This window comes from Egretta garzetta, unplaced genomic scaffold, assembly GCF_000687185.1.
Source record: "Egretta garzetta isolate BGI_Z169 unplaced genomic scaffold, ASM68718v1 scaffold23, whole genome shotgun sequence".
NCBI classification, from domain to species: domain Eukaryota; kingdom Metazoa; phylum Chordata; class Aves; order Pelecaniformes; family Ardeidae; genus Egretta; species Egretta garzetta.
The window spans coordinates 533,617-550,105 of NW_009259237.1; the positions used below are offsets into that span (position 1 = coordinate 533,617).

The window sequence follows — 16,489 nt, forward strand, 5'->3', positions numbered from 1 at the left end:
CCAGCAAATGTACCAATTAGCACCAGTTGTGTTGCTGATTTTCTGATCAGCTTTTTTCATACTGGCAGCCAAAGGCTTTTTGAGACAGAAAGTGCTGATACAAATATAAAAGCCAGGTAAGCTGGCAAAAGTAGATCTGTAGTCACAGAGTTAGAGCTGCAGTGCATTGCAGGTATAAAAGAAATGTCCCTCTGCATTCTGGTGATATGGTTCAGCCAGGAGTCTCATCTATAGATGTTTACATTATTGGGAAAATTGTCATCATATGTTAGAAAGCACTACTACACAAGTGCAAGCAATGCAATGTGATAGGAAGTAAAAAATTTATGCATTTCTTATTTTATAAGAGAAAACCTTTTACTGTGCACAGTGTTTATCTGTTAAAAACCACTAAGATGAGGTAATAAAATATATATTTTGCAAATAAGCTTTTACCTCTGCTTATTTATTTTATATATCCTCTCTTTCTCTCTCTCTCTCTCTCTGCATTTTCTAGACCATAGGAGTGTATTTATCAAATGCTCAGTACTAGGACTAACCCATTTCACTCTTTGCCTCTTCAGAACAGGGCAAAAGGGGACTTCAAGTCATACATATGTGGAAAAGAATTAATTTTACATTGGGTGCATAAGTACCTTGTTAGAAAACCATGCTCCTAATAAAGCAAAAATGATACAAAGTCTAGATGAGAACATTCTCCAACCCCAAAACAGACTCTCAATACCTTACAACTTTAGCTTTTCAGAGCAAGCTGGGTAAAAAGGTAAGTTTCTAATAGTGCATTAGATTGCACCTGTTCCAAATAAAATCGAACCAGACATTATGCTCTTCCCTCTTCTTCTCTCGTCTTCATCTTTGAAACGGACTACAAAGCTTGTAGAGAATTGCAGCAGGATGCCAAATCATTTTAACCTAGCCCAGCAAGATACCCATTGGAACCACTGTAGTAAATATGGATTTTGAATTAAAGATCAACAATTATCTAGACTCAGACTTATTTTCTTTGTTTTCTTCACTACTACCTAATTAGTCAAACCTTTATTTCTTTTCTCAGTTATATATGTCTTTTACTGGTGGTGTCACTTGTCTGCATGAGATAGAAGCAGATACAACAGGAACTAAAGCTAGCACTTGGAAACAACTGCACTGGAAGCAAATAAATATATGAAAACCAGTCCCCAAGCCTTTCTGTGTGGATGTGAGGGGTAAGAAGGAACACAGAGAGCTGCGTAGGCTGTTCTGGGTGTAATTCCCTCTTTCCTAAGCTCTTAATCAGGCAGAGGACTATTAATGTTTCTCTAGTAGCAGCTACATATTTTTGAAATACATTACAAACCCTGGCAATATGATTAAAAAAAGAGCTTGATTAAAAAAAAAAAAAAAAAAAAAAAGCACTATATTACTTTCTTATACAGGAGAACACATACACATAATGGTACTTACTCTGTGCAAACTTAGGAGGATTGTCGTTAACATCAGTGAGTGTAATTGTCACTGTTGTAGTTCCAGAGAGTCCACCCATATGTCCTCCCATGTCCTTTGCTTGGATGACCACAAAGTATTCTTCTTTGGCTTCTCTGTCCATGTTGGGAAGAGCTGTTTTAATTATAGCTACAATAATGGGGGGGAAAAAAGTCAGGTACAGACCCAAATCCAGTTTTGCCGCTATTTTTATGGATATATGTAAATATTGGTATAAAAATTGAACTGCTAAAGTTCCAGTTAAGGTGCCTGTTAGTACCAAGGATAAAGAAGAATTTGAGATTTTCAAAACAGTGTATTTGAGGTCACCTACCTTGATTTATCAAAGTGTGATTTATCAAAGTGTGGTCCAAAACCCCAAAACTAATCATACCTGCAATACATATTAATTCTTACTTTTTTTTTTCCTGATAAACTTTTTGGTTTCTGTCCTACCTCTCACAGAAATCCGTTGATTCCCCACAGAATTCACAAACAGAAGACAACCATATAGTAAACTTAACCTGTAAAGACTATTAAACGTTATCTGTCAGATTGTTTCAAATATTTTAAAACCAAACCCATTATTTAATCTGCTCTTGCGTATAACCTAGGCTACCGGTGTTCCCTTAAGTCCTAACTCGATTGCCTACAGGCCTACTGGAGAACGACGGCACGTCTTTCAGCACAGTGACCAGTACTGCAAACTCCTGAAGTCACTCCATCGTCCCTGCCCTGGGCAGCCAACAATCTCAGTAAGCTGCTATCACCTACTTTCTTAGGTTAGAAGGTTTTGAAGACAGAGAAATAAAATTATCTGTAGTATATCAAAATACAAAATGTCAGTGGGCTAGCAGGAAGATATCTGCAAGGGACAGTCTAATTAAATATGGGGCCACATCCACTGCAAACTCCTATAGATATCATGGACTTCTAACAGAAAAAACAATAAAATATTTTTTTTCTTTCCAAAACTTCTCCACTCGTAATATGCTATTGTATTCACACCTTTCCATATGGAAAGTGCAATACTAAATGCTTAATGGTAAATTTAAATGGTGTTCATCATAGTCTAGTAATGTCCACCATAATAAAAAGATAAGAATCAACTAAAGAAGTCCCATTAAACCCAGGGAAAACTACTCTAAATGTTAAATTGAAAGACGGCATTTTTTGTCCTTTTAATCCTGTTTTTTAATTCTATTTCAAACAAAAAAAAAATGATTTGTCTGTGAAAAGAGAGCACAAAGTTCGAGTTACTGAATTATCTTAGTGGGTAAGTGAAGTGTAAGATTGCCAAGGGGAGATGAATCCACCATTGCAGTGGTTCCTTCATGGTGCTTGAGGGTTCTTATGAGGCATAAAGAGGAGTGTCTCTTTTCATGGGCCTGCACTTACAGAGCTGAAGGACACAGTTTATGGGCAGACACTGACAGTAACTCACCGAGTCTTTGGAATTCATTAAAAAAAGAAGGTAAGAATTCTATATTGTACTGTATATTTGTTAAGATTTGCATGTTGAATAGAGCGGCCAAGTTCACACCCTGGATGATACGTACCTGTTGCCAGGCCTGATCAGACATTTCATTACCTCCCACACTGTATTTCTTTTTTTTTTTACCTGTTCTTTGTTAAGTATTGCCAGGAGTTTTTAGGTGTCAGTCAATACTTATTGCAAATCTGTTAGTTTTGATTTGTCTGTTGGGACTAGCATAGCTGGAGGCTTCAAATAGCTCTTTTTTTTTTTTTTTTTTTGCATGGGATAGCTTCTATTAAATAAGCTTCTTAGAAATGACGAGATTATCCATTCATGTATTTATGGTGAATAAAGAAATGTTCCTGGTCTTCATCATAAACAGAGATGCATTTCAGTAAATTTGAGAATCCATTTATCTTTAATATTGTAATACTAAGCATTTGATCAGACCTTCTTTTCTTGGCTGAGTACAGGACCAAGCTAGGAGCAATGGGGTGTAAGGTATGTAGAATAAAGCAATATACTTGCTACATAAACCACCAAACATAGCATTACAACAGTCTTGTAACCTACACTTTTGTAAATTATTTCCATAAAATATTTTGGGTTGTCATCTTACATATTTTATACATATAATTCCAGATGAAAATGCAATCTCTATCTTATGACTGCAACTGCCAAGCAAGCGTAATCTCTTGTTCCCAAGGAACTCAACAGGTAATCAGTGATTTTTCATTCCAACATGTGGTAAGCGGGGTGAGGAGCAGCAAGGCCAGCTGCACTGCGGGTAAAGGTGAGTTGGGAGCTGAGCACAGAAACAAGGCAAGCAGGGGCAGGGACCTCACCAACAAGGAGCCGGACTGTGGAGTGGCAATGCAGGGTCCCACTCAGACCCAGAGACAGTGGCCAGGCCCAGCCATTGATGATCACCCAGCCAGCCCACAGCAGCAAGGCAGCTCTGCGGCCAGACCAGGAAACCCAGCTGGAGGGTTTGGATCCAGGTCAGAACCAAGAAAATATGAGACCGGGCGCAGAGGTAGCACAGCCGGGGGCCAGCGGTAGAGCCTCAACCTAAAAGGAGCTCCCAAGGAGAAGGGGGGGCGGCTCCTGGATGAAGCTTTCTTCACAACAGCTCGTACCTGGCAAAGGAGCTGGCCTTGGATGCAGTCAGCTACACTTCTAAACTTAACCAGCTGACCTCCTTGAAGGAGGTCCTGTGCTCAGGACCCTGACAAATACAATGTAATCCAGTGCTTGTAAAACCAATGGAGCAGCCTTGAAATACAACATTCGTGTAATTTAACTATCGTGTACCATCTATAGGAGGGCACATAAGTTATTCTGCAGAACATTGAAGAATATGCTTCTATTAAAATTTTTTTAATGAAAACAGGGGAACAGTAAAAGCCAGAAAATAATAATAAACATTTATCAGATGTGATAGGTGCAAAATACATTCAGTAAAAGAGTAGGGCCATTTCCTCCATAGCAGCCTGGGTAAGGAGAGCAAATGCTACATATTTCTAAAAGCATTTGACAACTGTGAGTGGTTTGGACCAACTCGTTTACTATTTAGGAATAATAATGACACATTCTGCGAAAAAATCCATTGTTATAAATGAGATGACACATAAAAAGGATGCTAATGCAGACTTAAGGTATCAGAATTTGGTCCGCATTAATTTTTTTCACTAATAGAGCTGATCCAAAGATCAGGGAAACCTTATTTCAACAGGGTTTGTATTAAGCCTACTATAACTTTTCCTCCATTATTAGTTTTTAGGCAGACTTTCCCTTGGTTTTTTTTTTTTTTTTTTGTTTTTTTTTTTTTTTTTTTTAGTGTAATTTACATAGGTAAGTCCAGCCTACAGAACACTTGTATAAGATGCCATGTTTTGTATTCTGCAGTTTCCTCTGAGACAAGTTAGTTATTTCAATAAAGTGATGATTCTTCCTAGACATGTGTTTTAATTTGACTCTTAATATATAGAACAGTCTAGCCCTTGTCTATGGTTTGAAAGATATCAGGAAGATTAAATACCTTAAAAAGTGCCTAAATCAGAATTACAGTTTCTGACTTTTAGGACATAAAAATTGGTGTTTTGGGGTTTTTTTTTTTTTCTGTGTAAAGATACTAACACAACCTGTTATTTCAATAGCTTTACACATATTTCTATCTGCTCTCTCAGCCCATAAACCATTTGCCAGAAGCTAATAGTCAAAGTCAAGTTTCAATTTAAAACACAATAAAAAGATAAAAAGAAGTTTACTGGTTTAATTACTACAACAGGAGCTGAAGGTTTTTAAACATCAGATATATCCAAATCACACAGGCTGATTGTTACCACCAGTATTTCTATATTCAGAACCTACAGAACAGAGGTTGGCGAAAGAGAAGCGTTGGTATCTCTTATAAGGCAAGTTAATAAACACAAAAAGGCTCCATCCTCACCTAAGCAATGTGATCGAGACAAAGGCAGACTAAGAGTTACGCATAGAGAATTTCAAGGATATTCGTTTGTTCTTTTGCTTTATTCACCAGTTCTCAGGTTGGGCTTACAGGAAGTACTGGAACTTTCAGTCTATTTTTAGAAAACAATTCAGTCTCACCAAATACTAATACACATCCAGCACACAGAACATTAATTCATTCAGCATTCAGTCTGTTCTACTTCAATTCAACCCAGAAACAAATCGAGAATAAAGACATAACCACTTTCAGCATGCTGTGATGGATGAAAATTCTATGTGCCAAACAGGAAAGTAGTTTAACAGCGAGGGATGAGAATTACTGTAAACTAATGTAAGGTAGGTAGACGCTTGTTGGAAGACTGCGTTCAGAAGAGTTATCAATGGCTTACTGTCAAAGGGGACAGAGGGATGAAGTGGTTCATAGGGTTTGTTCTGCTTCCAGCATCATTCAGTATTTCCTGAATGATGGAAGACAGGAAGAACTTAGGAAGCCTTTCAGATGACACAAAGTTGGGAGCCATTGAAGTACTGGAACAACAGGATTAGAGTTCAAAACTATTTTTACAAATTGGACAATCTAAAAAAGTAGGATGTAACTTAATTTGGCAAGTAAAAAGCATTTTGTGTGGGTGAAACAATTAACTTCACAATTACAACTGAGCAGATGACTCACAAGACAGAAAAAAATGTGGAGTCAAAATGAGCTGAATATGAGTCAACAGTATTTTGCTGATAAAAATGCTCAAACATTCCCCGCTATATTAGCTAGTATGTTATATGGAAGAACGGTGGAATAATCCTGCCAGTTTGCCTATATTGGTTAAGTGCAGCTGGAACGGTGTGTCCAGTTTGGAAAAAAATGGGTTTATACAGGTAGGAAAGTATGAGGAATTCTTTACAGCCAAATATGTAATAATTACTGGGAGCTACTCTCCTTTTCCACTGGGGATAAGAGAAGAAATGATGGGCCTAAAATATAAACCACAAAATGGGTTTAAATTGCAGCAAGAGAGATTTCAGTTAATCATTAGGGGAACACTTTCTAACAGAGAAGGTAAGCACAGAGAGAGATGGCTGCCTGTATTTCCATTACTGAAAGTTTTTAAGAACATACCAGACAAATGTCTGTCAAGAATGAGAAGGGGTAAACCTGATCCTTTTTTGGGGCAGGGGCGCTCACTGCATTCTCGCTTGAGGTCCCTTCCCTCATATTGTCTAAGATAAGGTTTTATCTCTATGTAATCTAGAATATATAAAAAACCTTCGTCCTGTGAAAACGTTCAATGGCCATGTCATACAACCACTGAACAGATACCTGTAGCATAATTTGGCTATGGATCCTCTGACCGAAGCTGGAAACATCAGGAAGCAGGTTGGAAGGTAAAGAAACCAAGAAGTAATCTATTTCTTCAAAGAATGAAGACACCCCCAATATTGGAAGTACCTTTTTTTTTTTTTTTTTTTGGCTGAGTTGGTTTTCCTAAACAGCTATTGGTGTCACACTGCTCAATAGCAAATAAAACAGCTGCAGAATGGGATTTACTTTTACAGTGGTCCTAAATGCACACACTGAGCGATTTGCACAATCTGCCTCACAACTTGAATCGGTTAAAATGCACCCCCGTGGACTACTTTCAAAAACCTATTTGGAAGAATATAGACTGTCTCACACTGAAAAAGATCAGGGGAAAAGCAGCAATGTGTCAGAGGCTATAGCTGATGAAGAGAAAGAAGAGAAGCAAAAGGAACAGTAGAAATAAGGATCTGTTTTTCACTTTCCACTTTCCTCTCATTTTTTTTTAAGGATCTCTTTATGGTCATGCTATAAAGCTACACATAATAATAATTGAGAACATGGAACAAAACCAAGCAAGCACTATGCAAAATTGGAATGTGGCCCTGAAAAGCCTTTCTTAAGCATCTCATTCATCTCACACATTTTGATAAAGACTTCCTGCTATTTCAACCTGCATACTTTGGAACTTTCCCTTCTTCATTTTGGAAGAGCTAAGTAATTGCTTTGATCTTCCTTCTGTGCTAAAACCTTGGTAGCGATTCTTATTAAATATAACAGTCATTTAGGACCCAAACTCCTGAAAAATCAATCTTGTAATTTCTTCAGAGAGCTGTGAGTTGCACTCTTTGTATTCCCATGAAGCACACTGACTTCAGTGATGCTTTGGCAGTCCATTAAAACAGTTCACTTGGAGATCTGTGGAAAACTTGTACCATAATTCCTAAAAAATGAATAGATCACACCTAACTTTCTTGAAAATTAAAAAATTCTAGTACTTTGATGATATGATACAGGCACACCAATCCACTACTTTTAAGTCAATTTACCTTTCATAAAAATCATGATTGTTTCAATAAAAATTATTATCAAATATTCTAATTTCTTACTTAGTTCTAATGCCTTAGGATTTTTATTTTAGCAAGACAAGAGAAATAACTGTAGTCTCTAGCAAAGTTGACTAACTTTCTAGAAAACTACCCATTACAGGAGTTGTCTGAAATACATTCAGATATATTAAAATCAAAGACATTAGCCACAGTAAAAATAAACACTAAGTGAGGAATTGAATACTATGTTGTACCATTTTATGTGGAGTGATACTGTGCCATTTTTGTATTTTTACGAGAGAAGCTGACAGTGTATGTATCTTATTACCATGTTTATTTTTAAAAATTGTATGGGGAAGATGGCACTGTCTGCCTGTTAAACAGGGAGATAAAGGTTGAATATAGTTTCATTAATTCTCTTTTTTCTTATGTAAACTACAATCTATTGTATTTTCTTTTTCAGCCCATATTACTACCATTTCTGTGTTTTCTGATCTTGCTTTCATTCTGAAGTAGACTTGCAAGTTTGCCATTGTGCATAAATTAACGCTACCTACCTTTCACTAAATATATTGTGCTCCAAGGATATCATCTAGGATACGACTGGATAACACCTATTGTAACACTGCCTTTTTAATTCAAATGAACTTGTATCTGGATTTTGTAGTATAGGTAAAAAGCTTTAATCTCTACTTACCAGCCATTCCCTTTTTCCTGTGACCAAGTTTCACTGGCGTGGTGAAAGGATCGCCCTCTCACCAACTGAGAATGAACTCAATAAATATTCTGCACCGCATTTATGACCTTGCTTCCTTAGGATTTTATTTGTAATGATCCTCCAATACCTATAATTATTCTAGAAACTTTACAGAAAGTAGCCTTGGATTCTTTTTCAGGTGCTTTCCAAATCTAGCTGTGTAGTTCAAATTCCTCTCCTTAGTTCAGTCTCTGGAAGAAAACACTATTTAGATATGTAGCCCCTGTTTTCTTACTCAGTATGAGGGAAATGGTTAAGTCCTGCCTATCTCACTAGCTTTCTAAAATGATAGAGGTATTGCTCTGAAATGCAAGAAATGTGTGTGGTATCAGGTTTTCTGTTACTACTATTATTAGATAATCTCTAGAAGCAGAAATCAGCTTTTTTCAAATGCCAATCTCCCTTGATCTTAAGCCACTCATCTTTACCAACCTACAGGCCATCGTAACTGTTTTCAAATGTCTCTGCAGTGATTTTATACTTCCTTTATTAATCAGAAAAGACAGCCTTTGCTGCTACTGAAGGACCCAATCCTACATACCTTTTCCATAATAGTTGCACTTTATACTTCTAAGTAAAAAGCAAGAACTGTAGGACTGACCCCTGGGTCTGCTGCACTAGCATTTTGTCAGTACAACTCTCTCTTCTAATGGGTTGTCACCAAGACAACTCTCAGAATCACCAAAGAACCTCTGTACAAACACCTTCACGCAACTCCTAAGGTTGCACAGTAAACCTTGTACACAATGACAAGAAAAGGCTTATACGAGTTTGAAAATACACTCTGTTTTCAACATTGCGCCCAAGCTCATCAAATGTGGTCAAGACAGAGCTGAAGGTGCTGTAAAGGAAGTGACCACGTATAAACTCCAGAAACCCTTGCATGTGCTGGAGCCAATTCTGTTGCCTTGGGTATGTCGCTATCGGGGCTGCATGGACCTACCTTCTGCATACTGCTGCACACACCTGCCTTCTCCTCTAGGAAATGAGTTCCTACACCTCACTTGCTAAAACAGAACAGTATCTTCCCAGTATCTTCCCATCCCAGCTCGTGCCTCTTAAAATTATCGCAGTTAAAAAATTAGTTAACTTTAGCTAAATCTGTAGTAATTAGCAAGGATATCACAGCAGCACTAGTTAATAAAATGAGTTCAGTCCAGGCTCTGACTAATGTCTAACAAGTTCTTTCTCTAACACTAATCCCATGAGGGTTTAAATCTAAACTATTTAGAAGCTGAACTATTTAGAAAAGCTCTGCTGAACACGAGTTAGTTCTGTTCCTAGCAGCTCATTACTTTCCCCTTACAGTTGCAGATTACTTTCTGTATCAAAACTGTTTTCCCATCTCTCTCTAGTTTGAAAATGCTACCTTGTCATTTTATCACAAGTAATTACAGAAACAGTCCCCGTGCCTCTCTTTTATTAACACCTCTCAAATATTTGTGCAGTGATTTCATATCCTCTTTTAATCACCTCTTATCCAGTTTATACAAATTAAGTTCAATCAATCTTGCATTATAAGTAATATTATTCTCACCTTAGCTACCCTGCTTTGAACTTTCTTCAGTATTTCAGTAGTCATCTTTATGATGATGGGTCTTATCAGTACCACACGCAATATTCTGAGGGCAGCTTGTGCTATCATTGATACGTACCATTACTAATAATCTGGACATTAACAACCGGATAGAAGAAAAAGCCTGTAACATCACAAAAATATCTGTAACTCAAATGTTACTGTCATTTATCCTCTTGCTACCTTACTGGTTTCTATTCTGCTGGACTGTATTTCAAGGTCTAGATGGAGGAAGATTATTAATAAAGACTGCCAATGAAAATAAAAGATTCAAAGCTGACTTCTGCTGACTGCAGTTTTCATTCCTCCTAGGCCTACTCATTTATGTTCTGATTTCAGAACCACAGGGTTCAACACTGTGGTCCAGAGAGGGCCACATACTAAATCATTAAAAGCTCTGTTGATTAAAGCACGTGCACTTTCACCTGTAAGTTAAAGCTAGGTATAGAAAAAACCCAATTATTTGCTCTCCAAAGAAATATCCACATGCTATTAGGACAGTCTTTAGTGTTCTAGGTCTCCTGACTCTTTTATTCATCTCAGTTTTACTAACTTGAACTTTGGCTTTGTACCAAATGACCATATCCAAGACGGCAGTGTTTAAAATCTATTCTTTTCCATATACAGTAAGGGTTTATGCTTGAATAACACAATGTGTTTTCCAGTGCAGTAGAGCATTTGGCGCAGTTTGCCTTGTTCATATAACTATATTTCAGGTATGTGTAGGAGTGACATTATTTAAGTTCATGTGAAATGTAAATAAGTCAGACACAGCTGAAAATGTATTTTCTCTGCCATTCCTATATTGTAGAACACAGCGTCACTTCATATTATGTTCCATTATGATAATCTTATTTTAAAGCTGACAGTCACGATTTAATATCCTTGAAAAAGCTTAAAAGTAAGTAGTGTACTTTAGCTACTTTTAGCAGTCTTGAGGAAACTTCTTCCCCAGCATTTTGATTGCCATTATTTGGATTATGAGAGAATATATACAACTTATGTACCTTTATAAATAATACACACTAGTCAGGAAACCTGACATCACTTAGTCAGATGTAACAATAATGATTTATGGAATATATTTTAGTCCACCGTGAGTTTCATTACTAATCTGATGCCATCATATTGTTGGTTTAGCCTCTTGTAGAAAACCCGAGTCTGTATCTTTGTAATGTATTATTTATGTTTACTCTCTAGCCAATAAACCAGTGGCCATATTAAAATTCACCTATGAAAAATGAAAATTATTCAGAATAAGCCATCAAAAAAGCATTTACCCTAAGCCATATTCAGAGCACTGAATGAAAAATAACTTCTGAATTACCTTCTTTCATGTATCTATAACTCATACAGAAGAATTTGCAAACTAGAGCTGCAGAAGTATATGCATTTTTCATCTCAGGTAATGGAAAATTATTGTTTTATAGGTCACTTACTAGTACTTATTTCTGTGCACCCAGCATTATAGAATTGTTTCAGCAAGAAGGTTGAGAGTACTGTCAGAATTTCAACCAAGAGTGTGATTCAAACAAGGACTGCACCTAGTTAATGTCAAGTTAGTAGGAACAAAAAAGCAGAAGAGAAAGCAACTGCTTTCCTCGGATTTACCCTCAGATGCAGCAACCCTTTGTACCGTAGGCGTGAAGCCATATCCTACACCTTTGCTCCTTCTTTTTGTTCAGAGTACTACAGAAGGCAGAGGAATCAGGAGGCATGATTGGGATTATTCCTGATGGTCAGCTCTCAGCGTACCACTAAAACAAAGCAGCAAGGTCAGACAATCTTTAGTCTGAGCCAGGAAATTAAAAAAAATTGTAAGCAGTACTGCCTGTCTATGGCTGTCCTGGTGCTGGTAGCTGCACAGATCTAAATCTAGTCTTAAATTTCTAATAAACAAAGCTAATGAAAGGCCAGTCGTATAGAAAATCTGTAAGTAGATCATCTCTAAGCAGCTATACTTTTGGTAACATTTGATACATTCCCATGAATGACAGAAAATATTTATGTTCTGAAATGGATCACTTCAACATAGTCTATTTCTTAAAACAGTGATTCCATTTTAGGAAAGACACAATTCTAGACACAATATCTCTGTTCAGACACAATTCTGTTTCAGATGAATTAGAAAGGCTTTCAACTTAGCATAGGCACTAAAGTGAGAAAATGCAGCTATATACAGAGAAAATGTAGCTATACACACATCCCCATCCCCGCCCATGCAAAAAAAAAAAACCCACCCAAACCCAAACAAACCCCAAACCCTAAAATAATTACCACGCTTGGAGGATCACCTTCAGGTTTGATTTGTTTTGGATAAAACACTACTGTACCTGGCTGTTCTGCTTTAATTTGTACACTGTCACAACAGTGTCCAAACATCTTCCCACATGAAAACTTTCACTGAGGTTCCCCAAAACTACATACAAATGTGTATTCCTGGCCTAGTTACTAAGAGGAAACAAATATTAGTTGTGATGGTTCACATTGTTAAGTTTGGAAAGAAATATAAAGAAACAATCAAATGTCTACATACTTTCTATTTGCTTTGGACATTTTCTTTTTGTTAAAATGCACCTTCCACTCTTACCTGTCCATGGCAACAGCAGTACTGTCCAAGTTATACAGCTACTACACTAGTGTGCAGGTTTTGCGCACCACTGTGTCTGAAAGGTGGAATACACAGTGCCACAAGCTACTGCAAAATTGTAGCTATCTTAGCATAATACTATTGGCATTTTGAGACCACATGTAATCCATAAAACTCTCTCTGGTATGTAATAAACATTATCATACCCTTGCTCCAAACTTGTGATATTACCAAGAAAATCTACTGTATAGATCCTTATGTTTTCTGAAATCAGCACTTCTCTTCAGAAGAACCACAACTATAAGGCTGCTGGGTTTTAAAGCAATCTTTTTCACCCTGTATGATATGTGGCTGCAGTTCCTACGTGACTACTTGCATCTGGTTAGCTTACTGGCTAGACTTTTACGTATATTTAGTGTTTATATGTTCTAAACAAATGTATGCTGGAGGACACTACACAATCAGACATTTAGTATGGCTAAAATTTCTCTAAGCAAACAAAGACATATCTTGAACACAAGAATAAATTCTGCAAATTTTAAAACATTACAAGCAATGGATAGGTCCATCTAAGATCACAGGAACAACTGCACACTCTCCGGGATTAACAACTATTTGGTGGGTAGTTGTATGAGTAGTATGGTAACTACATTACAGATGAGGGCCATTACACAGAGATGGCAAAGAAACAGAGGATGGCCTCAATACATAAACTCATTCAGTTGCAATGGTCTAAAGAAGAACATAATTGATGTCCTCCATAGATCTAGAAAAATGGGGAATCTGAAACCACTTATTCATGCAGAAGCAGTTCCATAATATGAAGCCACTTACTCAGGGACTGTGGCAAAGCCACAGTTGAATTCTTTAGGATTAAATTCCCTTTAGAAACTAACATGTCATTTTCATGGTAACTGAACTGCTACTCAAAGGAATATTTATAACTGGAAATGAAGGTAGGAGGGGGAATTTAAAGCTAGTGAAACAGGAGAAAAATCATGATTTTCAGGTTCACCAAAAAGCTTTGGAGTTTTCTCTGGCTCTCATGATAATGGAAGTCACTTTCCTAGGTGATGAATAGTTAATTCATTGGATTAAGCATAAGGTTTTAATGCAATACAAATAATAAACCTGAGTAAAATTAAACAATTTTTTACGTTTGGAATATTTTTTTCAGGCTATTTTAGATGAAAGAAGTGAAAAACCTTCTGTGTAGGTGGAGAATACACTTCTCAGCTCCTCTGTGAAAGCTGATGTGTTCCCATGCTAAAGCACTGATGTTGCCTAGTTAGATACTGAGAAAGAGCCTACAGCTAATACCCCTCTAATTAAGACAGCTAACTCAAGTAATTACTGCACGCAATAATTTGTAATGTTAAAGAAAACCGAACCATATATTTTGATACTTAATGGTCAGGGGTCTGTTCAGAGTTATATTTCCACTTGACTTGTGACAACTCAGCCAGCATGAACTAAGGGGCTTCACTACGATCACTCTCTTGACATGCTTAGTTTGAAACAAGCTGGTTTTCCATTGTGCTGTGCTAGAGTTATTATTTGTAAAACTCTATTTTACATGCAGCTTAAAATAAAATACTGAATTGCATCCCAGAGATTGTTTTCAGTTTTAGGACAGCTGTCCTTCAACTAGAAGAAAATATTTTAATGGATTAATCCACTAAACTATTAATATTTATCAACCTATACTATTTACCTAAAGTCCCTGCAAGTCAGGGCATTTGTAGGAAAGGGAAATAACTTTTCCCATGCAATCTCACCAGAAGGAGTTAAAGAACTTCTGGACTTTAAAGAGTCTAAGAGCAGACTGTTTAATGTTGGTGAGAAAACTTAGCACATTTGATCTATCAAAAGCCTTCTTTAATAATTTCTCCTAGCATTTACTTCATAAATTTGTTAGTGTGCATGAGAACAAGACTTTTTTACTCCTGCTTTGCTCCTTTACGGTCATATAAATTCAGGTGGTTTTCTGTATGTTTTAAAATGAGTTATAGTTTTCTTCTCCTTAGGAGATCACAGCTGCTTGACTCACAGTGATTAAAAACAGCTTCTAGTAACAGGTGAAAGAATATAAGAAATAATATCAAATCACTTTAAAAAACACTTCTCAGACATAACTTTGTAAGTTTGCTGTAAGTACAACATATGTACAGAAAAGAAGGAAAGCACTTATTGTCACTTCTTTCAGATGACTTTGAAGACTTTAAAAACACAGAGAAATAAAGTCATCCAGAAAGCATGCTAATAAAACTTCATACCAACACTCAGTATCATATTCATTCTTTCCCCCAATCCATCCAATTAAAAAAGAAAAATAACTTTTAACGAAAACACACAATATATTCAGTGAAATTACCAAGCTAAACTGTACATTCCTTAATCGTAAATACTGTAGCCTCATATTGAAAATTACATTATGCTCATTAAATTCCTCAGGCCAAGTCTCTCAGTCCCTCATCAGTTACAAGTCACACGGCACTTCCACTACCTTTGGTTTTGTTTCTGTAATATTAGCATCACCATCACTTACTCTGTCATTAATACAGATTTTTTTTTGTCTTTCCACATGATCAGACTCTGATGGAACACAAGTGAGACACGTGTTACAACTCAGTAATACTGACAGCCGTCTACTTACACTCCCTGTTTAAGTATATTATATGAAATGCGTAAGAGGCATGGTTGCTTGTGTAAATATAACCCACAGATGCATACTCAGTCACCTACCTGTATGTGGCTCAATAGAAAAGTAAGGCTGTCCTTCCAGAATGCTATAAACCAGCTTGGCACTATTTCCGTAAACTGGATCATCTGCATCTGTAGCTGTTACTTTAGTAACAAAGGTGCCTAAATAAAAGGAATATACACAATTAATGTTTACACTCTTACTAGAAATTCATATAACTTATTCAAAACATAATTTGAAACAAAAATTAATTTCCTTGTGAGTTGTATGACAAAAATAAAAGAAGAAAAAACATCAGTAACAACTTAAAACATTACTTGTGGAACACAAACAAAACATTTTCCTTCAAGATGATATATGCCAGCAGACTGAATTTCTGGGTAAAAGAAAAACCTTCTTAGTAGCTTTATTATTTAAGGTTTCTTTGTAGAATGCATTTAAAGCTACCTGATAGATCTGTGTAGACTTCAAGCATTTGCAAAGGAACCATATCAAAGGGATACGAAATACAAGGTTAATAATACAATATAATATGTTGCATTTAAGATTTGCAAAATGACATTTGAAAGAACCTTGCCAAGTTACAGAGACCGCATAGAAAAGCAATAATAAAAAGGATTCTTTTTTTCTCTTGGCTTGCAGCCATAATAAGGGTTTGATGTGGCCACAGTGACAGAGTTAGGACAACATCTATTGTCTCTGAAATGAGTCTCTGCCCCAGAGGAGGGCATTGTCTAGCCAGAGTTATAAATTCCATATTCTGACCAAAAAAAAACAGAAGAAAAAATTAAGGAAATTGCCCCTTTTATTTCTTAGGCAACATAGCACTTGCCATTTCTGTAAGAAGTAAAATCAAATGAAATTCAGTCAGTTACATTAAGCTTGCTGCAGACTTTTTTTTTGATGACTTAAAAATATAATGATGACATTAATTAGGCTAATAATAAGACGATATCTACAGAGGAAGAAAAAGCAAGAGTAGGAGAAAGGTTGAGGGCTTGTGCTGGTTTTGGCTGGGGTAGAGCTAATTTTCTCCATAGTAGCCAGTATGGGGTTGTTTTGGATTTGTACTGGAAACAGTGTGGATAACACAGGGATGATGTCGTTCC

At 36.6% G+C, this 16,489-nt stretch overlaps 1 protein-coding gene across 4 annotated transcripts in view; it reads right to left on the bottom strand.

The window, feature by feature from the left end:
- CDH8 (cadherin 8) overlaps positions 1 to 16,489 on the bottom strand; it is a 149,735-nt gene that overhangs the window by 62,905 nt on the left and 70,341 nt on the right. For 3 of the 4 annotated variants that reach the window (XM_035891509.1, XM_035891510.1, XM_035891511.1), the window contains 2 exons: positions 15,422 to 15,541; positions 1,444 to 1,611 (listed from right to left, as the gene is read on the bottom strand). In XM_035891509.1, coding sequence (XP_035747402.1) covers positions 1,444 to 1,611; positions 15,422 to 15,541 — 288 coding nt within the window. The remainder of the gene's footprint in view (positions 1 to 1,443; positions 1,612 to 15,421; positions 15,542 to 16,489) is intronic. The other variant, XM_035891512.1, reaches the window with a different exon arrangement.